We start from the raw sequence: 21,299 nt of genomic DNA, 5'->3' as shown, positions 1-21,299 counted from the left end.
CCACCTCCTGGAGAAGTTCTTGTCCCGATGGTGGGCCCCAGGACACCCCCTCCGCCCCAAGTGCAGGCGGCAGCGCTGTGGGGCCCGGGTGGGGCCTGCGGAAGCTGCGGGTGCTGCGCCTGCGCCCCACGGCGCCGTGGGGGCCAATGGGAACCCGGATGCTGGGTCCTTCCTGCTCCTGCTGCCGGGGAGGAGCTGGAGGCCACAGAGGGGCCCCTGTGGTCATGGGGGGTGGTGGTGGGAATGGGGCACCAATGGGGGGGACCTGGGGGGTGGGACTCATGGGGGGGAACAGGGGTCTGGGCATGGTCACCCAATGGGAGCCATGGGACCAGCATCTGGGTCCATGAGGGGCCCAATGGGAGCCATGGGACCAGCATCTGGGTCCATGAGGGGCCCAAGGGGAGCCATGGGACCAGCATCTGGGTCCATGAGGGGCCCAAGGGGAGCCATGGGACCAGCATCTGGGTCCATGAGGGGTGGAGGCACCTGAGACCTGTTGGGGGGACACCCCCATATCCAGGTCTTGCCCAGGGTCCTGGTGCAGGGGGGACCCCCAGATACTTCCTTCCCCCCATTGTCCCCTATTGCCCCCCATTGTCCCATTGCCCCCCATTACCCCTTTAGCCTCATTGACTGCCATTGCTCCTATTGCACCCATTACCCCCATTGCCCCCATTACCCCCATTACCCCCATTGCCCCCATTACCCCCATTGCCCCCCATTGCCCCCCATTACCCTCATTGCCCCATTACCCCATTGTATTCATTGCCCCATTACTCCCATTGCCTCATTGCCCTCATTGTCCCCATTACCCCCATTGCCCCCCATTGCCCCCATTGCCCTATTGCCCACATTGCCCCATTGCCCCCATTACCCCATTGTCCTCCATTACCCCATTGCCTCCCATTGCCCCCATAGCCCCCATTGCCCTCATTGTCCCCATTACTCCCATTGCCCCCCATTGTCACATTGCTCTCATTGCCCCCATTACCCCCATTGCCCTATTGCCCCCATTGCCCCATTGCCCCCATTACCCCCATTGCCCTCCATTAGCCCCATTGCCCCCCATTGCACCCATTGCCCCCCATTGCCCTCATTGCTTCCATTACCCCCATTACCCCCTTGCTCTCATTGCCCCATTACCCCCATTGCCCCCAATGTGTCCCCTGCTGCCCCATCACCCCCCCCATTGTCCCTCCCCCGATGTCGCAACCCCGTGGCCCCTCGCCAGCTCCTTCCCCGAAATGAGGAAGCACCCGGGAAGCCCCTCCCCCCCCCCCCCCCCCCCCCGGGGGCCACCCCACCCCCCACCCACGGGACCCCCATTGGTAGGTCCCGACTCCCCCTCCCCCCCCCAACTGATCCATTTCGGGGGGGGGGGCACAGAGAACATCGCCCCCCCCCCCCCTTGGTGGCCCCATGGGTGTCCGGTTGCACCCATAGACCCGGTTCCATCCCCCCACCCCCCCCCGGTGTTGGGTGGCCCCATGGGTGCTGGTTACCCATTAACCTATGGGTGCTGCTATAAAAGGACCCCCCCGGCCCCACCACTGCCCTCCCCTGCAGCCATGGGGCACCCGGTGCTGCCTATGGGGCTGCTGCTGCTGCTGCTGTGCGTGACCTCCAGCCAGGCCCAGATGTGAGTGATGGGGACCCCCCCCCATGGGACATCCCCTTTGGAACCCCTCTTATGGGACCCCCAATGGGAACCCCCTATGGAACCCCCCCATTGGAGCCCCTCTTCTGGGACCCCCAATAGGACCCCCCTATGGACCCCCCATGGACCCCCCATTGGAACCCCTCTTTTTGGACCCCCAATAGGACCCCCCTATGGACCCCCCATTGGAACCCCTCTTATGGGACCCCCCATTGGAACCCCAGGGACCCCCAATAGGACCCCCCTATGGAACCCCCCCATGGACCCCCCTTTGGAACCCCTCTCCCGGGCTCCCCAGTGGGACCCCCCTATGGGCCCCCCATTGGAACCCATTTTCTGGGACCCCCAATGGGACCCCCCTATGGAACCCCCCCATTGGAACCCTCTTCTGGGCCTCCCAATTGGACCCCCCTACAGATCCCCCATTGGAACCCCTCTTCTGGGACCCCCAATTGGACCCCCCTACAGATCCCCCATTGGAACCCCTCTTCTGGGACCCCCAATAGGACCCCCCTATGGACCCCCCTTTGGAACCTCTCTTATGGGACCCCCCCATTGGAACCCCTCTTCTGGGCCCCCCAATTGGACCCCCCTACAGATCCCCCATTGGAACCCCTCTTCTGGGACCCCCAACAGGACCCCCCTATGGACCCCCCTTTGGAACCTCTCTTATGGGACCCCCCATTGGAACCCCTCTCCCGGGCTCCCCAATGGGACCCCCCTATGGGCCCCCTTTGGAACCCCCCCCCCCATTGGAACCCTCTTCTGGGCCCCCCAATTGGACCCCCCTACAGATCCCCCATTGGAACCCCTCTTCTGGGACCCCCAATAGGACCCCCCTATGGACCCCCCTTTGGAACCTCTCTTATGGGACCCCCAATTGGAACCCCTCTCCCGGGCTCCCCAATGGGACCCCCCTATGGGCCCCCCATTGGAACCTCTCTTCTGGGACCCCCCCTATGGACCCCCAATGGGACACCCCATGGAACCCCCCCATTGGAACCCCTCTTCTGGGCCCCTCATTGGGACCCCCCTATGGAACCCCCACATTGGAACCCCTCTTTTGGGCCCCCTAATGGGACCCCCCTATGTACCCCCCATTGGAACCCCTGGGCCCCCCTATGGACCCCCCCTTGGACGCCCCCATTGGAACCCCTCTTCTGGGACCCCCAATGGGACCCCCCTATGGACCCCCCCATTGGAGCCCCTCTTCTGGGACCCCCCCATGGGACACCCCCAGAGTCCCCCCCATATGCTCATGGGGCCCACCCCACATTAACCCCCCCCATATCCCCATTGACCCCAGAACTGGGACCCCCCCCCTCCCATTGGGACCCCCCCATCCAGAGACCCCCAACCTACTGGGACCCCCCTGACCAGGTTCCCCCCTCCCATAGATGGGAGCCCCCTTTCCGGGGGGGAAGGGGTGCTAGAGGGCAATGGGGGGCAATGGGGTGCAATGGGGGGGCAATGGGGGGCAATGGGGGGGTTGGGGTTGCTTTAGTCCTATGGGGCAGATTGGGGGGTGAGTTATGTTCCCCCCCCCCCCATGGGACACCCCCAGGATTATTCGTGTGCCCAGGCTCAGGGTGCTGTGGGGACAGATTGGGGGTCCCTGGGTGCCATTGGGTCCCCTGGGTGCTATGGGGGGCTCTGGGTGCTGTGGGGTCCCCAGGATGCTCTGGGGCAAGATTGGGGGGCGGGCTCTGGGTGCCATTGGGTCCCTAGGGTGCTATGGGGTCAGACCAGGGGGCTCTGGGTGCTATGGGGTCAGACCAGGGGGCTCTGGGTTATGTGGGATCTATGGGGGGCTCTGGGTGCTGTGGGGTCCCCAGGATGCTCTGGGGCAAGACTGGGGGGGAGCTCTGGGTGCCATTGGGTCCCCAGGGTGCTATGGGTTCAGACCGGGGGGCTCTGGGTGATGTGGGATCTATGGGGGGCTCTGGGTGCTATGGGGTCAGACCAGGGGACTCTGGGTGCTATGGGGGTCTAGGGGTGCTATGGAGTCAGACTGGGGGTCCCTGGGATTCCATTGGGTCCCAAGGGTGTTATGGGGACAGACTGGGGGGCTCTGGGTGCTGTGGGGTCCCTGGGTCCTGTAGGGATAGACTGGGGGCTTTGGGTGCCATTGGGTCCCCAGGGGGCTATGGGGTCAGACTGGGGGGGCTCTGGGTGCTGTGGGGTCCACAGGGCTCTATGGGGTCAGATTGGGGGTCCCTGAGGTGCCATTGGGTGCCCAGGGCTCTATGGGGTCAGACTGGGGGTCCCTGGGTGCCCTAGGGTCCTGAGGGCTCTATGGGGTCAGATTGGGGGTCCCTGGGTGCCATTGGCTCCTGAGGGCTCTATGGAGTCAGATGGGGGGTCCCTGGGGTTGCCATTGGGTTCCCAGGGCTCTATGGGGTCAGATTGGGGGTCCCTGAGGTGCCATTGGGTGCCCAGGGCTCTATGGAGTCAGACAGGGGGTCCCTGGGTGCCATTGGGTCCCCAGAGCTCTATGGGGTCAGATTGGGGGTCCCTGGGGTGCCATTGGCTGCCCAGGGCTCTATGGGGTCAGATTGGGGGTCCCTGGGGTGCCATTGGGTGCCCAGGGCTCTATGGGGTCAGATGGGGGGTCCCTGTGGTTGCCATTGGGTGCCCAGGGCTCTATGGGTACAGACTGGGGGTCCCTGGGTGGTTCTCTGGGTGCTGTGAGGTCCCCAGGGCTCTATGAGGACAGATTGGGGGTCCCTGGGGTTTCTTTGGGTCCTGAGGGCTCTATGGGTACAGATTGGGTGCTCCTGGTGCTATGGGGTCAGATTGGGGTTCCCTGGGTGCCATTGGGTGCCCAGGGCTCTATGGGGTCAGATTGGGGGTCCCTGGGGTGCCATTGGGCGCCCAGGGCTCTATGGGTACAGACTGGGGGTCCCTGGGTGGTTCTCTGGGTGCTGTGAGGTCCCCAGGGCTCTATGAGGACAGATTGGGGGTCCCTGGGGTTTCTTTGGGTCCTGAGGGCTCTATGGGGTCAGATTGGGGGTCCCTGGCTGCTATGGGGTCAGATTGGGTTTCCCTGGGTGCCATTGGGTGCCCAGAGCTCTATGGGGTCAGACTGGGGGTCCCTGTGTGCCATTGGGTGCCCAGGGCTCTATGGGGTCAGACTGGGGGTCCCTGGGGTTGCCATTGGGTGCCCAGGGCTCTATGGGTACAGATTGGGGGTCCCTGGGTGGGGCTCTGGGTGCTGTGGGGTCCTGAGGGCTCTATGGGTACAGATTGGGTGCTCCTGGTGCTATGGGGTCAGATTGGGGTTCCCTGGGTGCCATTGGGTGCCCAGGGCTCTACGGGGTCAGATTGGGGGTCCCTGGGGTGCCATTGGGTCCTGAGGGCTTTATGGGTACAGATTGGGTGCTCCTGGTGCTATGGGGTCAGATTGGGGTTCCCTGGGTGCCATTAGGTCCTGAGGGCTTTATGGGTACAGATTGGGTGCTCCTGGTGCTATGGGGTCAGATTGGGGTTCCCTGGGTGCCATTAGGTCCTGAGGGCTTTATGGGTACGGATTGGGTGCTCCTGGTGCTATGGGGTCAGATTGGGGTTCCCTGGGTGCAATTGGGTGCCCAGGGCTCTATGGGGCGCTGTGACCCCCCCCGGTGGTGCCGGGTGCCCCCCAGGGTGATGATGGTGACGCCGGCGGTGCTGAGGCTGGAGGTGGAGGAGCGAGTGGTGCTGGAGGCCCCGGGCCTGTCCTCTGAGATTGAGGCCACCGTCCTGGTGCAGGACTTCCCCCACAAGCGCCACGTGCTCCATCAGACCCGGGCGAAGCTGAGTCCCAATGGGGGCATGATGGCCAACACCACCATCAAGGTGGGTCAGCAACCCCCTGGGGCACTGCTGCTCTTCCAGCCCCGAGCTCAACCCTATACGAGACAGCGGAGAATCTCCATGGGGTTATATAGGGCGGGGTGGTCACCATGGGGTCTTTGGGGATGGTTGGCCCTATGGGACAGGATCCACGAGGTCCCTCATGATGGTCACCTCTAGATGACCTGGCCCAAGCTCAACCCTATACGAGACAGCGGAGAATCTCCATGGGGTTATATAGGGCGGGGTGGTCACCATGGGGTCTTTGGGGATGGTTGGCCCTATGGGACAGGATCCACGAGGTCCCTCATGATGGTCACCTCTAGATGACCTGGCCCAAGCTCAACCCTATACGAGACAGCGGAGAATCTCCATGGGGTTATATAGGGCGGGGTGGTCACCATGGGGTCTTTGGGGATGGTTGGCCCTATGGGACAGGATCCACGAGGTCCCTCATGATGGTCACCTCTAGATGACCTGGCCCAAGCTCAACCCTATACAAGACAGCGGAGAATCTCCATGGGGTGATGTAGGGCAGGGTGGTCACCATGGGGTCTTTGGGGATTGTTGGTCCTATGGGAGAGGGGCTGTGAGGGACTTGGTGATGGTCATCTCTAGATGACCAGCCCCAAGCACAACCTTATATGAGATAGTGGAGAATCTCCATGGGGTTATATAGCGCAGGGTGGTCACCATGGGGTCTCTGGGAATGGTTGGCCCTATGGGAAAGGAACCATGAGGGGCTTGATGACCAAGGGATGGTGACACTTGGGGTGGTCACCTCTAGATCTCTGATGATGAAGGCCTTGGTCTTGATGAAGACTTCTAGATGACCTGCCCCAAGCTCAACCCTATACGAGACAGCGGAGAATCTCCATAGGGTTATATAGGGCAGGTTATATGAGGCCTTTGGGGATGGTTGGCCCTATGGAACAGGGACAGCGAGGTCCTTGGTGATGGTCACCATGGGATGGTCACACTTGGGATGGTCACCTATGATGACGTACTCCAAGCTCAACCCTATACGAGACAGCGGATAATCTCCATGGGGTTATATGGGGCAGGTTATATGAGGCCTTTGGGGATGGTTGGCCCTATGGGAGAGGGGCTGTGAAGGCCTTGGTGACGGTCACCATGGGATGGTGACACTTGGGGAGGGTCACCTCTATCTCTCTGATGATGAAGACCTTGGTCTCGATGAAGGCCTTGGCATCCTCAGCCCCCTTCCCTGTGCCTCGGTGCCCTTGCCCCACGGCGCCCCCCGATGTCCCCCCAGGTGTCGGCCAAGGCCCTGCCCCAGTCCACCGAGAAGCAGTTCGTGTCGGTGACGGCGCGGGTGGCCCAGGTCACCCTGGAGAAGGTGCTGGTGGTGGCACTGCAGAGCGGGCACATCTTCGTGCAGACCGACAAGCCCATCTACACCCCGGGCTCCACCGGTGGGTCCTGCCCCTGGGGGGCTCGGCATCGCCGCGGCCTCTTGGGTGCCGGTGGCTCCTTGGGGTCTTGGGGGCGTCTTGGGGTGTTGGGTTCCTTCCATGGCACCTCTTGGGGTGTTAGTGGTGTCTTAGGGTGTTGGGTTCCCTCCATGGCACCTCTTGGGGTCTTGGGGTCTTGGGTTCCTTCCATGGCACCTCTTGGGGTCTTGGGGGCGTCTTGGGGTGTTGGGTTCCTTCCATGGCACCTCTTGGGGTCTTGGGGTGTTGGGTTCCTTCCATGGCACCTCTTGGGGTCTTGGGGTCTTGGGTTCCTTCCATGGCACCTCTTGGGGTCTTGGGGGCATCTTGGGATGTTGGGTTCCTTCCATGGCATTTCTTTGGGTCTTGGTGGCATCTTGGGGTCTTGGTAGCATCTTAGGGTGTTGGGTTCTCTCTCTGGGGTGCTATTGTGACCTTGGGGTGCTTGGTTCCCAACATAGCACATTGGGGTGTTGGTGGCACCTTGGGGTGTTGGGTTCCTTCCATGGCACCTCTTGGGGTCTTGGGGTCTTGGGTTCCTTCCATGGCACCTCTTGGGGTCTTGGGGGCGTCTTGGGGTGTTGGGTTCCTTCCATGGCACCTCTTGGGGTCTTGGGGTGTTGGGTTCCCTCCATGGCACCTCTTGGGGTCTTGGGGGCGTCTTGGGGTGTTGGGTTCCTTCCATGGCACCTCTTGGGGTCTTGGGGTCATCTTGGGGTGTTGGGTTCCTTCCATGGCAACCCTTGGGGTCTTGGGGGCATCTTGGGGAGTTGGTGGTGTCGTGTTGGGTTCCTTCCATGGCAACCCTTGGGGTCTTGGGGGCGTCTTGGGGTGTTGGGTTCCTTCCATGGCACCTCTTTGGGTCTTGGTGGCATCTTGGGGTCTTGGTAGCATCTTAGGGTGTTGGGTTCTCTCTCTGGGGTGCTATTGTGACCTTGGGGTGCTTGGTTCCCATCATAGCACATTGGGGTGTTAGTGGCATCTTGGGGTGTTGGGTTCCTTCCATGGCATCTCTTGGGGTCTTGGGGGCGTCTTGGGCTGTTGGGTTCCTTCCATGGCACCTCTTGGGGTCTTGGGGGCGTCTTGGGGTGTTGGGTTCCTTCCATGGCACCTTGGGGTCTTGGGGTGTTGGTGGCACCTGGGGTGTTGGTGGTGTCTTGGGGTGTTGGGTTCCTTCCATGGAAACCCTTGGGGACTTGGGGGCGTCTTGGGGTGTTGGGTTCCTTCCATGGCACCTCTTGGGGTCTTGGGGGCATCTTGGGGAGTTGGGTTCCTTCCATGGCACCTCTTTGGGTCTTGGTGGCATCTTGGGGTCTTGGTATCATCTTAGGGTGTTGGGTTCTCTCTGTAGGGTGCTATTGTGACCTTGGGGTGCTTGGTTCCCATCATAGCACACTGGGGGGTTGGTGGCATTTTGGGGTGTTGGGTCCCCTCCATGGCACCTCTTGGGGTCTTGGGGGCACCTTGGGGTGTTGGGTCCCCTCCATGGCACATTGGGGTACTGGTGGCATCTTGAGGTGTCAGGCCCCTCCATTGTACCTCTTCAGGTCTTGGTGGCATCTCGGGGTGTTGGGCTCTTTCCATGGCACCTCTTTGGGTCTTGGTGGCATCTTGGGGTGTTGGGTCCCCTCCATGGGTCCATGGGGTGCTGGTGTGACCTTGGGGTGTTGGGTCACCTCCATAGCACATTGAGGCTTTGGTGGCATCTTGGGGTGTTGGGTTCCTTCCATGGGTCCATGGGGTGCTGGTGTGACCTTGGGGTGTTGGGTCACCTCCATAGCACATTGGGGTGTTGGTGGCATCTTGGGGTGTTGGGTTCCCTCTATGGCATCTCTTGGGGTCTTGATGGCACCTTGGGGTGTTGGGTCCCCTCCATGGCACATTGGGGTGCTGGTGACATCTTGGGGTGTTGGGCTCCTTCCATGGGGGCCATGGGGTGCTGGTGTGACCTTAGGGTGCTGGGTCACCTCCATAGCACATTGGGGTGTTGGTGGCACCTTGGGGTGTTGGGTTCCTTCCATGGCACTTCTTGGGGTCTTGGTGGCATCTTGAGGTCTTGGTGGCATCTTGGGGTGTTGGGTTCCCTCTATGGGGTCCATGGGGTGTTGGTGTGACCTTGGGCTGTTGGATCCCCTCCATGGCACCCCTTGGGGTCCTGGTGGCACCCTGGGGTGCTGTTGCCCCCTTGCCATGGTTCATGCCCCGTTTCTGGATGTCCTCACACCACCCCTGTCCCCCCGCGTCCCCTCCCAGTGCTCTGTCGCCTCTTCGCTCTGGACCACCTCATGCAACCAGTGTCCAAGACGGTGATCGTGGAGGTCAAGGTGGGTCACAGGGACACGGGACGGGGCCACAGGGACATGGGGACACTGATGCCACCCTCCCCATGTCCTTCAGACCCCCGACAACATCATCATCAAGCAAGTGCCCGTGTCCTCGCCCATGAAGACCGGCATCTTCTCCCTCAACCACAACCTCCCGGAGGTGGTCAGGTCGGTGCCACCTCCAAGGGTGACCCGGGGACATCCATGGCCATGGGCTTGTCCCCTCAACCCTGTCCCCCTCTTGCAGCTTGGGGACATGGACAATAATGGCCAAATTCGAAGACTCCCCAGAGCAGGTCTTCAGCAGCCAGTTTGAGGTCAAGGAGTACGGTAAGGGGTCCTCAAGGGGGGTGGGGGGTCCCTTCTTCTGCATCGCTGGTGCATTGGGTGTCCCGTCCCCCCCATAGTGCTGCCGAGCTTCGAGGTGGTGCTGGAGCCAGAGAAGAGGTTCCTCTACATTGACCAGAAGGAGGACTTCCGCGTGTCCATCACAGCCAGGTGGGATGGAGACCCCAAATCTGCTCAGTTTAGGGGTCAGAACCACTCATGGGTGATGGGGTCACCATGGGGTGACAAAGTCCCCAAGGATGGGCCAAAGGTGACAGGTTTGAGGTGATGGGGATGTGGGGAAATAAGGTGGTGGGGACAGAGGGTGGTGGTGATGGAGGACATGGGTTGATGGGGACAGAGGGTGGTGGAGGGCATGGGATGATGGGGACAGAGGGTGGTGGAGGACATGGGTTGATGGGGACACAGGGTGGTGGTGATGGAGGACATGGGATGATGGGGGCACAGGGTGGTGGTGATGGAGGACATGGGATGATGGGGACACAGGGTGGTGGTGACGGAGGACATGGGTTGATGGGGACAGAGGGTGATGGAGGACATGGGATGATGGGGACAGAGGGTGGTGGTGATGGAGGACATGGGTTGATGGGGACACAGGGTGGTGGTGATGGAGGACATGGGATGATGGGGACACAGGGTGGTGGTGACGGAGGACATGGGATGATGGGGACAGAGGGTGATGGAGGACATGGGATGATGGGGACAGAGGGTGGTGGTGATGGAGGACATGGGATGATGGGGGCACAGGATGATGGTGGTGATGGAGGACATGGGATGATGGGGACACAGGGTGGTGGTGACGGAGGACATGGGTTGATGGGGACAGAGGGTGATGGAGGACATGGGATGATGGGGACAGAGGGTGGTGGTGATGGAGGACATGGGTTGATGGGGACACAGGGTGGTGGTGATGGAGGACATGGGATGATGGGGACAGAGGGTGATGGAGGACATGGGATGATGGGGGCACAGGGTGGTGGTGATGGAGGACATGGGATGATGGGGACACAGGGTGGTGGTGATGGAGGACATGGGATGATGGGGACAGAGGGTGATGGAGGACATGGGATGATGGGGACAGAGGGTGGTGGTGATGGAGGACATGGGATGATGGGGACACAGGGTGATGGAGGACATGGGATGATGGGGACACAGGGTGATGGTGATGGAGGACATGGGATGATGGGGACAGAGGGTGTTGGTGATGGAGGACATGGGATGATGGGGACAGAGGGTGGTGGTGATGGAGGACATGGGATGATGGGGACACAGGGTGATGGTGATGGAGGACATGGGATGATGGGGACAGAGGGTGGTGGTGATGGAGGACATGGGATGATGGGGACAGAGGGTGGTGGTGATGGAGGACATGGGATGATGGGGACACAGGGTGATGGTGATGGAGGACATGGGATGATGGGGACACAGGGTGATGGAGGACATGGGATGATGGGGACAGAGGGTGGTGGTGATGGAGGACATGGGTTGATGGGTATAGAGGGTGATGGAGGGCATGGGATGATGGGGACAGAGGGTGGTGGTGATGGAGGACATGGGATGATGGGGACACAGGGTGATGGTGATGGAGGACATGGGATGATGGGGACACAGGGTGATGGAGGACATGGGATGATGGGGACAGAGGGTGGTGGTGATGGAGGACATGGGTTGATGGGTATAGAGGGTGATGGAGGGCATGGGATGATGGGGACAGAGGGTGGTGGTGATGGAGGACATGGGTTGATGGGTATAGAGGGTGATGGAGGACATGGGATGATGGGGACAGAGGGTGATGGAGGACATGGGATGATGGGGACAGAGGGTGACGGAGGACATGGGTTGATGGGGACAGAGGGTGGTGGTGATGGAGGACATGGGCTGATAGGGACAGAGGGTGATGGAGGACATGGGCTGATGGGGACACAGGGTGATGGTGATGGAGGACATGAGTTGATGGGGACACAGGGTGATGGTGATGGAGGACATGAGTTGATGGGGACACAGGATGATGGTGATGGAGAACATGGGATGATGGGGGCAGAGGGTGATGGAGGACATGGGATGATGGGGACACAGGGTGATGGTGATGGATTTGGCAGGAGAACACAGCTGTATGAAGACATGGGGCAATGGGTGACAGGGTGGCACATGGGGCACAAGGCGGATGTTATGGGGGCAGGGGTTGATGGTGACAGTGGTGGCTTGTCCATAGGTACCTCTATGGGAAGCGCGTGCAGGGCTCAGCCTTTGTCCTCTTTGGTGTCATGGTGGACGACGAGAAGAAGAGCATCCCCCAATCCCTGCGCCGCGTCCAGGTGACCCCATCCTTGTCCCTGTCCCCTTGTCCCTGCTCCAGAGCCCTGCTGGACTCCGTCTTCTCCATCCCCGTCCCCATCCCCATCCCCATCCCCATGGTTGTCCCTGTGCCACCATCTCCATGCTGCAGGTCATGGATGGGGATGGAGAAGCCGTGTTGTCCATGGCCACCCTGCGGGAGAGGTTCCCCAACCCTGCGGAGCTGGTGGGACATTCCCTCTACGTGTCCGTCACCGTGCTCACAGAGTCAGGTCTGCAGAGAGGGGCTGGTGGGGACAGAGGGGACGGGGCAGGGGATGGGGGCAGTGAGGATGGGGAGATGTGGGGACTGAGGGTGGGGAGATGGGATGGGATGGTGAGGATGGGAGATGTGGGGATGGGGATGGTGAGGATGGGAGACGTGGGGATGGGGATGGTGAGGATGGAGAGATGTGGGGATGGGGATGGTGAGGATGGGGAGATGTGGGGATGGGGATGGTGAGGATGGAGAGATGTGGGGATGGGGACTGAGGATGGGAGATGGGATGGGGATGGTGAGGATGGGAGATGTGGGGATGAGGATGGTGAGGATGGGAGATGTGGGGATGGGGATGGTGAGGATGGGAGATGTGGGGATGGGGATGGTGAGGATGGGAGATGTGGGGATGGGGATGGTGGGGATGGGGGATGGGGATGGTGAGGATGGGATGGGGATGGGGATGGTGAGGATGGGAGATGTGGGGATGGGGATGGTGAGGATGGGAGATGTGGGGATGGGGATGGTGAGCATGGGGAGATGTGGGGATGGGGATGGTGAGGATGGGAGGTATGGGGATGGGGATGGTGAGGATGGGAGATGTGGAGATGAGGATGGTGAGGATGGGAGATGTGGGGATGGGGATGGGGAGGATGGGGAGATGTGGGGATGGGGATGGTGAGGATGGGAGATGTGGGGATGAGGATGGTGAGGATGGGAGATGTGGGGATGGGGATGGGGAGGATGGGGAGATGTGGGGACTGAGGATGGGAGACGGGATGGGGATGGTGAGGGTGGGGAGAGGTGGGGATGGGGACTGAGGATGGGAGATGTGGGGATAGGGATGGTGAGGATGGGAGATGTGGGGATGGGGAGATGTGGAGAAGGGGAGAGGTGGGGATGGGGACAATGGGGACGGTCCCTTCCCATGGTCCTGCAGGCAGTGACATGGTGGAGGCCCAGCGCAGTGGAATCCGCATCGTGACGTCCCCCTACACCATCCACTTCACCCGCACCCCAAAGTACTTCAAGCCAGGGATGCCCTTTGACCTGACGGTAACAGCATCTGGGGACAGCGGTGGCATTGGTCCAGTAGCCCCATGGTACCAGGGTCCCCAACACTGGGATGGGGACAGTGGTGGCATTGGTCCAGGACCCCCATGGTACCAGGGTCCCCAGCATTGGGATGGGGACAGCGGTGGCATTGGTCCAGGACCCCCATGGTACCAGGGTCCCCCTCATCAGGACCATGCCCCGCAATGGCCCCACCACGGCCCCACCACAGTGGGGGACCAGGGCCTGTTCCCAATTACATCACGGTGTCACTGTCCCCGTGTCACCCTGCTGGCCCCCGGTGACGGGTCCCTCCTGGTGATGTCCCTGTGTCCTCCTGCAGGTCTACGTCACCAACCCGGACGCGTCCCCAGCTGCCCGTGTCACCGTCAAGGCTGATGGCTTCCAAGGTGTGGTGTCCACCCAGCGCGATGGCACGGCCAAGCTGGTCCTCAACATGCCGACCAACAAGGACACCGTCCCCATCACTGTGAGTGGGGACAGGAATCAGGGTGCCCTTGGAAGTGGTGCATGGAGGGAGATGGTGCTGGCGTGGATGAGATGTCCAAGGTGACCAAGGACCGTGGTCACCACTGACTAAGAGCCGGGGTAACAGGAAGGGGACCAGGACATCCATGGAGGTGGACCACCATGGCCACCATTGACCAAGGAGCACGGTGGCTGCTGTCAGGGGGACAATGGTGGCCAACACCATTGAGTTGACCAAGACGTTGAGGGTCAAGGGATGTCCATTGTCATGGAGATCGGCAAAGATGCCCATAGTGGGCTGCAGCCAGGGTCAGTCTGGTTGAACACTGCTGGGGATGGAGCATCCAAACCTCCATTCAACTCATCCCAATGTCCCAGCATCCTTCATCCTTCTTCCAGCTGGTGCAACTTGGACCCATCACCCCTTGTCCCATCCCTGAGGAAGGTCCCTCCGTGTCCTCCTTATGTTGAGGACACCAGAGCTGGGCGCAGCACCCAAGTGGGGTCTCACCAAGCAGAGCAGAGGGGCAGGATCCCCTCCTTGGACCTTCACCCACTCTATGGTTGGCTGGGTACTGTTGAGCACCTTGAACACCCCCAAGTCCTTCTCAGGCTCCTCCATCCAGTCCGTGCCTCCCTTGGGATCATCCCAACCCATGGGCAAGGACCTTGCCCTTGGCCCCATTGATCTCCATGAGGTTCCCACCTCTCCAGATCCCTCTGGATCCCATCCCTCCCCTCCAGCTCGGTGCCACCACATCCATGCTGGGATCTCCTTCCAGGGCCACCCCTCTCCATGTCCCTGCAGGTGCGGACGGCGGAGCCGGAGCTCCCTGGGCCCCGCCAGGCCTCGCGGCAGATGGTGGCCGAAGCCTACCGGAGCCAAGGAGCCTCCGGGAACTTCCTGCACTTGGCCGTGGGGGCCACGGAGCTGCAGCTCGGGGAGAACCTGGCCGTCAACTTCCACCTCAAGACCAACAACAACAACGTCCGGGACTCCGTGCCCTACTTCACCTACTTGGTGAGCAACGGCCACCGACACAACACCGGGGTGCCAGCGCCACCGACCCAAGTGTCCTGGTGCCACCAACCCCAGTGTCCCAGTGCCACCAACCCAAGTGTCCCAGTGCCACCAACCTAACCCCAGTGTCCTGGTGCCACCAACCCAAGTGTCCTGGTGCCACCAACCCCAGTGTCCTGGTGCCACCAACCCAAGTGTCCCAGTGCCACCAACCCAAGTGTCCCAGTGCCATCAACTGAGCCCCAGTGTCCCAGTGCCACCAACCCAAGTGTCCCAGTGCTACCAACCCAACCCCGGTGTCCCAGTGCCACCAACCCAAGTGTCCCAGTGCCACCAACCCAACCCCAGTGTCCCAGGGCCACCGACCCAACCCCAGTGTCCTGGTGCCACCAACCCCTGTGTCCCGGAGCCACCAACCCAACCCCAGTGTCCCGGTGCCACCAACCCCAGTGTCCCAGAGCCACCAAGCCAACCCCGGTGTCCCAGTGCCACCAACCCAAGTGTCCCAGTGCCACCAACCCCAGTGTCCCGGAGCCACCAACCCAACCAACCCAAGTGTCCCGGTCCCAGCCACCAACCCAAGTGTCCCAGTGCCATCAACTGAGCCCCAGTGTCCCAGTGCCACCAACCCAAGTGTCCCAGTGCTACCAACCCAACCCCGGTGTCCCAGTGCCACCAACCCAAGTGTCCCAGTGCCACCAACCCAACCCCAGTGTCCCAGGGCCACCGACCCAACCCCAGTGTCCTGGTGCCACCAGCCCCAGTGTCCCGGTGCCACCAAGCCACCAACCCAACCCCAGTGTCCCAGTGCCCCAACCCAAGTGTCCCAGTGCCACCAACTGAACCCCAGTGTCCCAGTGCCACCAACCCAAGTGTCCCAGTGCCACCAACCCCAGTGTCCCGGAGCCACCAACCCAACCCCAGTGTCCCGGTGCCACCAACCCAAGTGTCTCAGTGCCATCAACTGAGCCCCAGTGTCCCAGTGCACCAACCCAAGTGTCCCAGTGCTACCAACCCAACCCCGGTGTCCCAGTGCCACCAACCCAAGTGTCCCAGTGCCACCAACCCAACCCCAGTGTCCTGGTGCCACCAAACCCAGTGTCCCGGTGCCACCAACCCCAGTGTCCCGGTGCCACCAACCCCAGTGTCCCGGAGCCACCAAGCCAACCCCGGTGTCCCAGTGCCACCAACCCAAGTGTCTCAGTGCCACCAACCCCAGTGTCCTGGTGCCACCAACCCCAGTGTCCCGGAGCCACCAACCCAACCCCAGTGTCCCGGTGCCACCAACCCCAGTGTCCCAGAGCCACCAAGCCAACCTTCCCTTGGCCACCACAGATCATGAGCAAGGGCCACATTGTCCACGTGGGGCGCCAGCGGCACGAGGCCGGCCAGAGCCTGGTGACCATGTCCCTGCCGGTGACCTCTGAGCTCCTGCCGTCCTTCCGCATCGTGGCCTATTACCACGTGCTGCCGGGCGAGATCGTGGCCGACTCCATCTGGGTCGATGTCAAGGACACTTGCATGGGCACCGTGAGTGTCCCCAATGCCCTCGGGGGTCTTTGGTTGGGACTTGGAGGAGCCTTGAGGTGGTTCTTGAAGGGCTCGGGTGGTTCAGGATGGGGTTTAGGTGGTCCTTGATAGGGGTTGGATGAACCACGGGGAGGACTGGGTTGCCCTTGAGGGGTTTGGGTGGTCCATGATGGGAATTGGGTGGTCCTTGAGGGGTTGAATGGTTCATGATGGGACTTAGGTGGTCCTTGAGGGCCTTGGGTGGTCTATGATGAGGATTAGGTGGTCCATGATGGGTTTGGATGGTCCATGATGGGACTTATGTTGTCCTTGAGAAGCTTGGGTGGTCCATGATAGGGATTGGGTGGTCCATGAGGGCAATTGGGTATCAATGAGATGGCTTGGATGGTCCACGTGAGCACTTCATGGTGGGTTTTGGTTGCCCCATTGATGCTCCAGCTCCTCCAGGGTGCAATCTCCAACCATCACCTGGAGGACTCCACCACCCCATTGCCTTGGAGTTACCCCCATGGGCACCTCCCGGAGGTGCCATCAAGTGGGTTTTGGGGCATCCCATGGCCATGACTCTCCCCAAGCCCCACGTCCTCTGCAGCTGGTGGTGAAGGGAGCGACGGAAGCTGACAACCGGGTGCATGAACCGGGGACACCCATGAGGCTCCGCATCGAGGGCGACCACAACGCGTACGTGGGCCTGGTGGCCGTGGACAAGGGCGTCTTCGTCCTCAGCAAGAAGAACAAACTCACCCAGTCCAAGGTGGGGGCCCAGGTCGCCATCCCCATTGTGCGTCCCCCACCCCACGATGGGCTTTGGAGGTCAGGGTTGTCCCCTGGTGGCCACAGGTTTGGGACACGGTGGAGAAGAGCGACATCGGCTGCACGCCGGGCAGCGGGAGGGACAACGTGGGGGTCTTCGCCGATGCTGGTCTCAGCTTGGTCACCAACGTGAAGATCTCGACACCGCAGCGAGGGGGTAGGGATGGGACAACCTTGGGGGTGACCCCTTGGGGGGGGGGGGGTGGTATCCAAAGGAGGGGTGCCGTGAACCAACAGCTTTGGGGTGGGACAACGGAGGTCCAGGGTTGGGGACGGGGTCCTGAGCTGTGTCCCCTCTGTCCCCAGAGGTGAAGTGTCCCCAACCTGCACAACGCAAGCGTCGCTCCGTGCAGCTCATTGAGTACAAGGGCACCAAGGGTAGGTGGCACTGGGAGCATCCCATGGCCCCAAGGGGCACCAGGGCCCATGTCCCAGTCAATACCAGTGTCCCATGTCCATCCCATGACACCTATCCCAGTACCAGAGTCCCATGTCCATCCCATGGCACCTATCCCAGTACCAGTGTCCCATGTCCATCCCATGACACCTATCCCAGTACCAGAGTCCCATGTCCATCCCATGGTACCTATCCCAACACCAGTGTCCCATGTCCATCCCATGGCACCTATCCCAGTACCAGTGTCCCATGTCCTTGAAGGACATCACAATGTCCCTGGAAATACCACAACATCCCATGCCCCATGGAACACCAGTGTCCCATATCCCAAAGGACACCATCGTGCCCCATGTCCCTGGTGACCCCACAGCATCCCACATCCCAAAGGACACCCCTGTGTCCCATGTCCCTGATGACCCCACAGCATCCCGCATCTCAAAGGACACCAATGTGTCCCATGTCCCTGGTGACCCCACAGCATCCCACATCCCAAAGGACACCCCTATGTCCCACGTCACTGGTGACCCCACAGCATCCCCCATCCCAAAGGACGCCCCTGTGTCCCATGGCCCTGGTGACCCCACAGCATCCCACATCCCAAAGGACACCAATGTGTCCCATGTCCCTGATGACCCCACAGCATCCCACATCCCAAAGGACACCATTGCACCCCATGTCCCTGGTGACCCCACAGCATCCCACAATCCCAAAGGACACCAATGTGTCCCATGTCCCTGGTGACCCCACAGCACCCCACATCCCAAAGGACACCATTGCACCCCATGTCCCTGCTGACCCCACAGCACCCCACATCCCAAAGGACACCACCGCGCCCCATGGCCCTGGTGATGGGCTCTGGGGCTGGGTACCAGCTGGGTCCCTTGGTGCCGGCAGCGGCCGAGTACAAGGACAAGGCCCTGCGCAAGTGCTGTGAGGACGGGATGAAGGAGAACCCCATGGAGCACAGCTGCGAGCATCGCTCCACCTACATCCAGGACGGGGACGCTTGTGTCCAGGCCTTCCTCGACTGCTGCACCCACATCAGGACCATCCGCAACCAGAAGCAGCGCCTGCTCCAGCTCCAGCTGGCCCGAAGCAAGTGATGGGACATGGAGGGGTTCGGGGGGGGGGGGGGGGGGGAGCTTCAGTGATGCTTGGGGGATGCTTGGGTGAACCTCAGGTGATGCTTGTGCCACCCTTGGGTGATGCTTGGGTGATGCTCAAGTGATGCTTGTGCCTCCATTGGGTGATGCTCAAATGGTGCTTGGGTGATGCTCAGGTGATGCTTGTGCCACCCTTGGGTGATGCTCAAATGGTGCTTGGGTGATGCTCAGGTGATGCTTGTGCCACCCTTGGGTGATGCTCAAATGGTGCTTGGGTGATGCTCAGGTGATGCTTGTGCCACCCTTGGGTGATGCTCAAATGGTGCTTGGGTGATGCTCAAGTGATGCTTGTGCCACCCTTCAGTGATGCTCAAATGATGCTTGTGCCACCCTTGGGTGATGCTTGGGTGATGCTCAGGTGATGCTTGTGCCACCCTTGGGTGATGCTTGTTTGATGTTTGTGCCACCATTGGGTGATGCTTGGGTGATGCTTGGATGATGCTTGTGCCACCCTTGGGTGATGCTTAGGTGATGCTTGTGTCACCATTGGGTGATGCTTGGGTGATGCTCAAATGATGTTTGTGCCATGCTGAAGTGATGCTTGGGTGATGCTTGGGTGATGCTCAGGTGATGCTTGTGCCTCCATTGGGTGATGCTTGGGTGATGCTTGGGTGATGCTCAGGGGATGCTTGTGCCACGCTCAAGTGATGCTTGTGCCACCCTTGGGTGATGCTTAGGTGATGCTTGTGTCACCATTGGGTGATGCTTGGGTGATGTTCAAATGATGCTTGTGCCATGCTGAAGTGATGCTTGGGTGATGCTTGGGTGATGTTCAAATGATGCTTGGGTAAACCTCAGGTGATGCTTGTGCCACCCTTGGGTGATGCTTGGGTGATGCTCAAGTGATGCTTGTGCCTCCATTGGGTGATGCTTGGGTGATGCTCAAGTGATGCTTGTGCCACCCTTGGGTGGTGCTTAGGTGAACCTCAAGTGATGCTTGGGTGAGCCTCAAATGATGCTTGTGCCTCCATTGGGTGATGCTTGTGCTGTCCTTGGGTGATGTTTGGGTGAACCTCAAGTGATGCTTGTGCCACCCTTGGGCGATGCTCAGGTGATGCTTGTGCCTCCATTGGGTGATGCTTGGCTGATGGCCACCCATCTCTTGGCCATCACTTGGCTGGTGCTTGGCTGATGCTGGGGTGAACGTGGCTTTGCCCAGGGCGCGGGGTCCTGAGGGTACGGTCCAGAGGCCCCGTGTCCCCCCCAGGCGAGGTGGACGATGGCTTCCTGGCCGACGAGGACATCACCTCCCGGAGCCTCTTCCCCGAGAGCTGGTTGTGGCAGGAGGAGCCGCTGACGGAGCAGCCCAATGAGCTGGGGTGAGTCCCAGCCCCATGGTCCATGTGGGGCCATAACACCAGGACCCCCCCCCCAGAGCCCCCACAGAGGCTGCTTCTGACCCCATGGTGCTGCCTTGGTCCAGCTCAGGGCCCATCTCCAACCCCTGGTCCAGCTTTGGGACCAGCTTGGTGGCCCCTTCCACCTCCTTAGCTTGCCTTGGGGAGCGTTATGACCCCCTTGGCCATTCCCATCCTCTCCAGGATCTCCACAAAGACTCTCCCTGTCTACCTGAAGGACTCCATCACCACATGGGAGGTCCTGGCTGTCAGCATCTCCAAGAACAAGGGTAGGTGATGGAGGATTCCCTGGGGAGCTAAGGAATATCCCAGTCCTCAGGGATGGTTCCTGGGACTTGAAGGGACCCCTGAAGCCTGGTGGGCTTCCTTGGGGTTTGAGGGATGTCCAAGACCTTAAGAAGGTGCCCCGGACCTTGGGGGCATCCATCAAAGCTTGGGGGCATTCCCTGGGACTTGAGGGATCTTCTAAGTCTTAGAAGGACTCCATTGGACTTGAAGGATCTCCTAAGCCTTGGGAGGACTCAATGGGACTTGAGGGATCTCCTAAGCCTTGGGAGGACTCCACGAGACTTGGGAGGACTCCACGAGACTTGTGAGGCCTCAATGGGACTTGAAGGATCTCCTAAGCCTTGGGAGGACTCAATGGGACTTGAGGAATCTCCTAAGCCTTGGGAGGACTCCACGAGACTTGGGAGGCCTCAATGGGACTTGAAGGGTCTCCTAAGCTTTGGGAGGACTCCATGGGCATTGGGAGGACTCCATGGGATTTGAGGAATCTCCATGGACCTTGGGAGGACTCCATTGGACTTGAAGGGTCTCCTAAGCTTTGGGAGGACTCCATGGGCACAGGGAGGACTCCATTGGACTTGAAGGATCTCCTAAGCCTTGGGAGGACTCTGTGGGACTTGAGTGATCTCCTAAGCCTTGGAATGACTCCACTGGACTTCAAGGATCGGAGGACTCCATGGGTATTGGGAGGACGCAATGGGACTTGAAGGATCCCCTAAGCCTTGGGAGGACTCCATTGGACTTGAAGGATCTCCTAAGCCTTGGAATGACTCCACTGGACTTGAAGGATCCCCTAAGTCTTGGAAGGACTCCATGGGCTTTGGGAGGACTCCATTGGACTTGAAGGATCCCCTAAGCCTTGGGAGGACTCCATAGGACTTGAAGGATCGCCTAAGCCTTGGGAGGACTCCATGGGCATTGGGAGGACTCAATGGGACTTGAAGGAGCTCCTAAGTCTTGGGAGGACTTCATTAGACTTGAAGGATCCCCTAAGCCTTGGAAGGACTCCATGGGCTTTG

The 21,299-nt window shown here is 60.6% G+C and overlaps 1 protein-coding gene across 1 annotated transcript in view; it reads left to right on the top strand.

The window, feature by feature from the left end:
* Positions 1 to 1,571: 1,571 nt before the first annotated feature.
* The window catches only part of C3 (complement C3), a 32,041-nt gene continuing 12,313 nt past the window's right edge, over positions 1,572 to 21,299 (top strand). Inside the window, exons 1-19 of the mRNA XM_057414120.1 lie at positions 1,572 to 1,642; positions 5,302 to 5,494; positions 6,768 to 6,927; positions 9,199 to 9,269; positions 9,343 to 9,437; positions 9,517 to 9,599; positions 9,677 to 9,767; positions 11,830 to 11,932; positions 12,064 to 12,184; positions 13,109 to 13,224; positions 13,565 to 13,711; positions 14,519 to 14,731; positions 16,067 to 16,261; positions 16,854 to 17,015; positions 17,102 to 17,231; positions 17,381 to 17,452; positions 18,366 to 18,566; positions 19,794 to 19,953; positions 20,176 to 20,261. Coding sequence (XP_057270103.1) covers positions 1,572 to 1,642; positions 5,302 to 5,494; positions 6,768 to 6,927; positions 9,199 to 9,269; positions 9,343 to 9,437; positions 9,517 to 9,599; positions 9,677 to 9,767; positions 11,830 to 11,932; positions 12,064 to 12,184; positions 13,109 to 13,224; positions 13,565 to 13,711; positions 14,519 to 14,731; positions 16,067 to 16,261; positions 16,854 to 17,015; positions 17,102 to 17,231; positions 17,381 to 17,452; positions 18,366 to 18,566; positions 19,794 to 19,953; positions 20,176 to 20,261 — 2,470 coding nt within the window. The remainder of the gene's footprint in view (positions 1,643 to 5,301; positions 5,495 to 6,767; positions 6,928 to 9,198; positions 9,270 to 9,342; positions 9,438 to 9,516; positions 9,600 to 9,676; positions 9,768 to 11,829; positions 11,933 to 12,063; positions 12,185 to 13,108; positions 13,225 to 13,564; positions 13,712 to 14,518; positions 14,732 to 16,066; positions 16,262 to 16,853; positions 17,016 to 17,101; positions 17,232 to 17,380; positions 17,453 to 18,365; positions 18,567 to 19,793; positions 19,954 to 20,175; positions 20,262 to 21,299) is intronic.

Source organism: Pezoporus wallicus, unplaced genomic scaffold (assembly GCF_028554395.1).
Source record: "Pezoporus wallicus isolate ANWC-B61680 ecotype Strahan unplaced genomic scaffold, APGP_CSIRO_Pwel_v1 contig_8371, whole genome shotgun sequence".
NCBI lineage: Eukaryota > Metazoa > Chordata > Aves > Psittaciformes > Psittacidae > Pezoporus > Pezoporus wallicus.
Note: the sequence above shows the minus strand (reverse complement) of the source record. Positions and strands in the feature narration are given on the sequence as shown.